We start from the raw sequence: 7,457 nt of genomic DNA on the forward strand, positions 1-7,457 counted from the left end.
AATATTTATAATTTAAACAATTAAACAATACTGAAATAATATTAAAAAAAATTATTTTACACAATTTGAAATATGAAAATATTTATAAATACTGAAGAATATTATAATCGAAAATATTTAAAAAATTTGATTATTTTAGGATAGCCACGATATTAAATAATTAAAAAATTAATATATTATAAAAAAAAAACTAGAGAACTTAAGTAATTTTTACATACACCAAGTATTAATTATTAGTTTTTAATAAAAACGTTTTTAGACAATTATTACTTAATAATGATTATATTTTTAGAATCGACACTGATAGCTACATGCAGTTATCTCTTCGAAATAAATCATTTTTGTTTCCATTGTTCTTGAGTGTCATTGTTCTATTAGATATAGTAATAGTGATTATTTTGGCTGTATTTAGTTCTAACATGCCTTAGGTATTTCTAGTACAAAAAACATACTTTTAATATTTACTCAAAAAAATAAATATATAACCTTCATGCGAGTATATATTTTTATTAATTTCTTCAATTATGATTTATTCCAGCAACAGAATAAGTATTATTCCGTTTATAAGTATTGTTTTCAATATGTGAATTGATAAGTTTTGTTAACAAACTTAGTCAGAAAAAGTAGCACAGTATCTAATTTTATTACTAAAACAAATGTGATTCAAAATTGTGATCCAATAATAATTTATTATTAACTGTAATTTCAGATTAAAATACTGCACTTCAATTACGAAGTACATAAAATAGATTGACTTAATTGTATTTTTCAAAATTTATTATTTAGTGAATGAACGATTGCATGTTAATGAGTGCTTGTAAAAATATATAAGTATAATACGTATATAATACAGTTGTCTATTTTATCTATTAAAATGCTAGTACATAAACGTTTTCAATTAATGCGATTAGCATCAGTGATTACCTGCTTTCACCACCATCAACAGCATCATCTCTGACATCAATTAATAAAACACTTACATGAGATAGTCTAGTGTGCAATAAAAAAAAACTACGTTTTTTACAAGACAACAAAAAATTGCTAACAAAAGTTTCGTATTGAAAATACATATCTTCTCAAAGAGATATATTCAAGTTGGAAGCGTATCAGTTCGCTATCGAGGAAAATAATGGTTGAGAGTCAAATATGGCAATTGCCATAGGTGCGGAAGCAATTCAAGGTATAATTAGTGGCATTTAATCATGATGCCAATGACTTGTGATATGACGTATTGTCTTTGTGAAAGAGGACTTTATGTTTCTCCATATGGAGCCGTTGTTGCCCGATTTCTTCCATATAGCAATCGCTGTCGATGGTCTGGTAATTTTTAAGGTAATCGATTCACAATGGATGTCATAATGTTTTTTACCGTTTTGAGCGAGGTTCGCAAGTTGCTGTGCACTTAGCTGACCGCCGATTCGACTTTGGAGTGATATGGTAGATTCAAATTTTGTCCATTATTACATACCTACACAAAAAGTTATTTTTATCTCAAATTTTGTCCATTATTACATACCGACACAAAAAGTTCTTTTTATCTCGCTTTAACAGTCAACTACCTCTCAGAATTATCGAAACGTTGTTGTTTTTGTTTAATTGTCAACAAATGCTTTACCCACTTCGAAAAGAGCTTTCTCATAGACAAATTTGATGTAAAATATTCTTTTTAAATCTTCAAGGGGCCAGCTAACTATCTTCTACAACTTAATTTAATGAGTTGTGAAGTTAAAATGCATTTTGGGACTTTCTCAATGTTTTCCGGAGTCACCACCGCTCTTAGGCAACCAACACGTTGTTCTTGTTGTTGTTGTAACCCGCAGGGATCTGAAAGCAGATAACATCTAAGGATTACAAGACGAATACATGGGTTGGGTTGTGAATTGGTGGTGTCTGGGATAAGGGTGAGGGAAAAGGGAAGAGGGAAAGATAAAGGATGTGTGGGATTAAAATGTGAGGGTACAGACAAAGAAACCTAACCACTTGAAGAGGGTGTGTCCAATGGTCAATTGGACTAAGGTTTGTGTACGTAGAAGCACAAGAGAACAGATGGATGGTAGAGCTACAGTTTGGGAACCAACGCGTTCGGCATCTTTGGTATTTGTATGGGTACGTTTCTATTATTTTCTCACATTCTATTAGTTCTCTCGATAAGGCAGAATCCGGATATCATTTATCAAACCCAACTTTTGCTCTCACGAATTTTTTTCCGTTCAAAAGCAATGACAAATCAAGATATGAAATTGCTCTGAAAATATAAAAAGTAACGTGAATAAAACTAATGTATCCACATGACGTTTATTAAATATGTTAAACGTATATTAAATATGTTGTAATTTTGGCAGGTATCATTTGAAAGCTTCTTCTATTTGCTGCCAATGTATCGTCTAACGGACTTATTAGTCAATGTGTTATAAAAATTTGTAGACTTAAAAAATGAACCTTAGGTGATTGCACAAATCCAATCATAAAACTGCAGTAGAACTACTTTGATTTAGATAATAATTACTTCCTAGTAAAACATAATTTTTATTATTTAAAATTATACCAGTGAAATGATAAATTTCAAAATCATATAATAATTTGAAATACACAATTTTATATGACGGGACAATAGATCCATAAGCAAAAGCACATAAAGATTGCATAGTAAATGTACATTAAAATGACCAAATACGGAAGCCGTAAAAGACATAGTCACCGACTATATCACAGACAATTACACTAACGATTCGTATGAACGTGTTTACGAGTATAAACAATGGTAAAAAAGTAACAACTAAATGCAACATGTTGCAAAAGTAGCTTTCGGCCAAATTTGTTATTGTATTTTTAGTTTTTATTTAAATTTAATGCAACTGAAATTAAACAATTGCATCGCAATTTCCAATATAACCACAACGTAGACACTTGTTTTTCCGGCTGTTGCAGGCTCTGCATTTGAGCTATGCATTTGAGCTGCTGAACGATATAAACTGCGTTGCTAAATTATGCGGCAGAGTGAAAGTATCTCGAAATGCTGCAGAAGTCTTTAATACTGCCAGCAATGCATAGCAATGCATTTCTGAGATGCTTGCGTGTGGCTTTTTTTTTACACATAACACGTTTTTATTATTATATGAAATTAATTGGCGGAATTGAGAGGAATAATTTGTGCACTTTTTTGCCAAATTCATTGACAAAACAACTAAATTTATTTAAGAAGTTCAAACTTTAAATTGACAGAAATACTTATTTGATAATTTAATTCTGTCATCGCTGCTGTGGTCAAGTAGATTTTTGGCAAGACAACGAAATCTAATAATTATCATTATCTCTCACTACATTTTAAAATTATTTTACTCTATGTTGACATATTTAAAAATCTGTGATTGATGTAGTTTTGGTATTAACACTGCCTATAAGCAATGAAAGGCTTATAATCTTGCAAAGAATGAGTTTAGAAGCATTACAATAATGATTCTAACAAATTATATATCAGTACAAGACAGTGGACTAGCCAAGTTGCGGAGCAGGCAATGGGGGTGGTAATTTATAAATTTCTTTCATAAAACTGATTAGCATAAAAAGATTTCTAATAGTAAAATATTGAAATAGTAAAGAAAATTCCGTTTAATATTTATTTTTATGCTTTTTATTACAAAAAAATAAAAATAAATAAGTAAATTAAAAGATCATTACCTAAAATAATTCTTCTGATTTCAATAACTGCACTTACATATGTTCATACCTTGCTTAATCACTTTTCGGTAGCGCGGTCATTACCATATAGGCATTCTTAAACATCCTGCGTTCACACTCTTAGGACGAAATATTTTCGTATAAGTGTAAAAAAGTGTAAGTGTAAAAAATGCATAAGCCCCCCTTAGCCACGTTCATGTGTTTTCAAACGGTAGCATTAGTCTTCATTGGTGGAGCAGCCTTGAGTACTCTCATGTTCCTATTATGAATTGTTAATGTGATTAAAAATTCTATAATAAAAGTTTTGTTTTCATTATACTAAAATCATATCAAATTAGCCTAACTAATCTAAAAAAAATATTTAAAATATTTATTTTTCAATTGTCTTCATTAGCTTATAACAAATATATTATAAATCCCTTTTTCATGAGTTTGTTTCTTCTCTCGAATTTTACTCCTAAAGTATTGCGTGAAATACTAAATCTTGCAAGTGCATTTAAGCCGAATATTGACACTTATTTACTGATAGAAAGATTGATTTATGTTTCGTAAGGAATAGCTTCAAACCACCTTATATGTTTCAAATTAAATCAAAAGTTGTATTTTCCTGTAATGCATATCTGAAGAAGATCAGTAGGCAGGCATAACAACGTATTTGTCATTCTGTTGTTTAGCAGATAAATTGATACACAGATGAGCAATTATGAACTATATCAATTATTCTCTAGGGATCTACACATTAATCAGTATCTGTTAGTCTTTAATATACCCTTCTCAAAAAAGCAGAAATTATGTGACAGTTTGATTGCGCTTCAATTAAATAAATCTGGCCGCGTTTTTATACATATAGAGCTAGGAAACTAATAAGATTAAGTGAGATCGAATTTTTAAAAATTCTTCTTCTTGAAAAGGTTTTTCTGAAAAGCCCATACAATTGTCAAAGCAATTAAAATGGTTCAAATGGAACCCTTGAAATAGGAGTACAAATGTTATAGAAACCCTTACCTTTTCAAAACTACATATCTTACCAATATTTCTAGTAACTAAGGTATATTTTTCTAATAAAAATTAAGGATGGTTTTTAATACAGATGCTATTGTTTCATAGTTGAAATAAGATATTTTCAAAATTTATCTTATCACGCTACGCTATATGTGAATATATCGATATTCAAATTTTCCAAAGTCGATTATGATTATGTTTGCAAATAACTAACAAATGAAAACTTTCAGTTTCATTTGCTATAATTTTAAAATTGCTGCCTGTGCGGTACCAAAAATGGAAAAAGTTCAAAATGTTCGAGTTTTGCACTTTCAGATTCATTTCCGATTGCGTCTTTTTCTCACAAAAACTCTTATTACAATTTTGTGGCTGTGAAATAATAGACGTGGGCGTTAACAGTCGGTGTTTAGATAGCACGTACCGTTCCAGCATTGAAAGGCTTTTGAACTATTAGAGTAAAAATTTACGGAAACAAACACTTCGTAAGCAAATTCGAATTAAATAGTAAATATCTTTTTTTTTTTAAATTTGTATTATTTAAAAAACTCAATGAACTTGGCACTGAAAAAATGAACGAATGTGTAATTTAGAAAAAAAAATTTAAGCACGCGATGAGAAAAGCAATAATTAATTAATATCTGCAATTAAAAATGAACGAATATCTTGTAATTGTGGCATCAACTCGTATGAAAAGATATTTTGTTTTAATGAATTTTGCTAGTCCATCAGTGCAATGTTCAAATAATATATTTAGTATAAATGCAGAATAATTAAATATTCAAAGACCATGTCATACTATCGTGTTCATGTACTATCATATATAAAAATTTATTAATTAAACGTTTAATTGATAACATCGAAATACACAGTGCAGATAAAACACAGCAAGAGTTCATCAATGAGAAAATTAATTTCAACAAATTAGTAATAAAATATTAAACAAATAAATTTTTTGAAAAAAAAATAAATGTAATCTTATAAAGAAGCAAATATTGCATGGCCTATGTCTGTGCCCATAGACCATTTCAAATTCATGACATGCGTCAGCAAATGTACAGTATTCCATAGCTGAAAGCATGCAATTATCAGAGATGTTTGTTATCTAAAATGCAGCTAAACTATTTGCTCTACAATAATTTCAAATATAACAAATTCAATACAAACAAAGCAAAAATTACAGTATTTACTTAGTTCACTTAAGCATAACATACAATAATAATTAGTCAAGTTAGCACACCATTGCAAATAAAAACTTTAATGAGATGCTTAAAATACTTATAAGAAAATAATAAACCAATTATGTATTTTCTATTAAACCGTAATATTTATGAAAGACTGTATAACAATTTAAACATAAACTATAAGTCAATAACATTTTAAAATATAATGTAAACTTTTCCAAAAGTGAACTAATCATATAGAGTGTCTGTTGAAAATTTCTTCTCCCTCTGTATTGCAAAGTCATTGTAAGGTGCACGAAATGGACAATAATAAAATACACACACAAAGTTTTTTGTAATTGCTTGCTAAATCCTAAATCCATAGGAGTATTCACTATCTCTTGCAAACTCATTGCAAGGTGCATGAAATGCACAGATTGTACGCGTATGCAATTAGTAACAACAAAATACACGCGCAAAGTTTCGTGCAATTGCTTGCAATCTTGCTATACCTAAATCCATGTATATATGCTTGCAACGAAACAAAAAAGGAAAAAAGCAGCTGTTTTGCCATCTCATGTGAGATGTTGCAATTTGCAACAGTTGTTTTGTTGCAATTTTAAACCATCTTTTTATCCAGTCAATAATACAAAAACTTTTTTCGGAATTTTTTAGGCAAGAGAGGAACAAGCACGTTTGGAGATGAAACATCGTAAAGAAGAAGACGATTTATATAGAAAATTTGCACGTAAACGCGAAGAGGAGGATCGGAAAATTCAAACTGAATTCCAAGATGAATGGGAACGTGAACTACAACGTCTAACTCATAAATTTGAAAAAGAATTGGCTACTTCAAGACGTAATCGCGATGAACAAAATATACTGACACTTCGTCATGAACAACAAAAGGAGGATTTGGAAAAAAATATGACATTACGGCGTAGTAAAAAGAAGGAGAGTATTACACGTAAAATGCTCGAACATGAACGTTATGAGACTGCAGCTCTAGTCGATCGCCAGTCAAGTGAAATGTTGGAATTAATAAGTGCACGTCGATCGGAGTACATGCAAAATGAAAGCATATTTCTTGATGATGAATTCACTGAAGGCACAATACCTCTAGAATATCCAATGTTAGCACCAGAACCAGGACCACCAGCAGTTAGCAAATTCCAAATATATACGGATCCTATAGAGTTCGAAGATGTCGATCGCATAGCCATATCCGTAAGTGATTTATTGAATAGTTACTGTTATTACATTAAATTATTAATTATTATTAATTTGTAGGTTGCGCAAGAAGATCAGAAAACTTTTACTGACTTAGTGCGTATGTTGGTGGGTCGTTGTACAACAGATATTGAAAAAGCACGCACCATTTTCCGATGGATAACGGTCAAAAATTTAAATGCTATGCACTTTGACGATGATTTACGTGGTGACACGCCTATGGGTCTTTTAAGAGGAATTAAATATGGCACAGAGAGTTATCATGTGCTATTTAAACGTTTGTGCAGTTATGCTGGTCTGCATTGTGTGGTTATCAAAGGTTATTCTAAGAGTGCTGGCTATCAACCTGGCGTCAAGTTTCAGGATTCACGTTTTCGTAATTCTTGG

General features: G+C 30.4%; 1 protein-coding gene across 1 annotated transcript in view; it reads left to right on the plus strand.

Annotated features, from left to right (window-relative positions):
* The first annotated feature begins 1,998 nt into the window (after positions 1 to 1,998).
* The window catches only part of LOC119674087 (hillarin-like), a 53,537-nt gene continuing 48,078 nt past the window's right edge, over positions 1,999 to 7,457 (plus strand). Inside the window, exons 1-3 of the mRNA XM_038085212.1 lie at positions 1,999 to 2,106; positions 6,516 to 7,067; positions 7,131 to 7,446. Of these exons, the coding sequence (XP_037941140.1) occupies positions 1,999 to 2,106; positions 6,516 to 7,067; positions 7,131 to 7,446 (976 nt within the window). The remainder of the gene's footprint in view (positions 2,107 to 6,515; positions 7,068 to 7,130; positions 7,447 to 7,457) is intronic.

This window comes from Teleopsis dalmanni, chromosome 2 (assembly GCF_002237135.1).
Source record: "Teleopsis dalmanni isolate 2A chromosome 2, ASM223713v2, whole genome shotgun sequence".
NCBI lineage: Eukaryota > Metazoa > Arthropoda > Insecta > Diptera > Diopsidae > Teleopsis > Teleopsis dalmanni.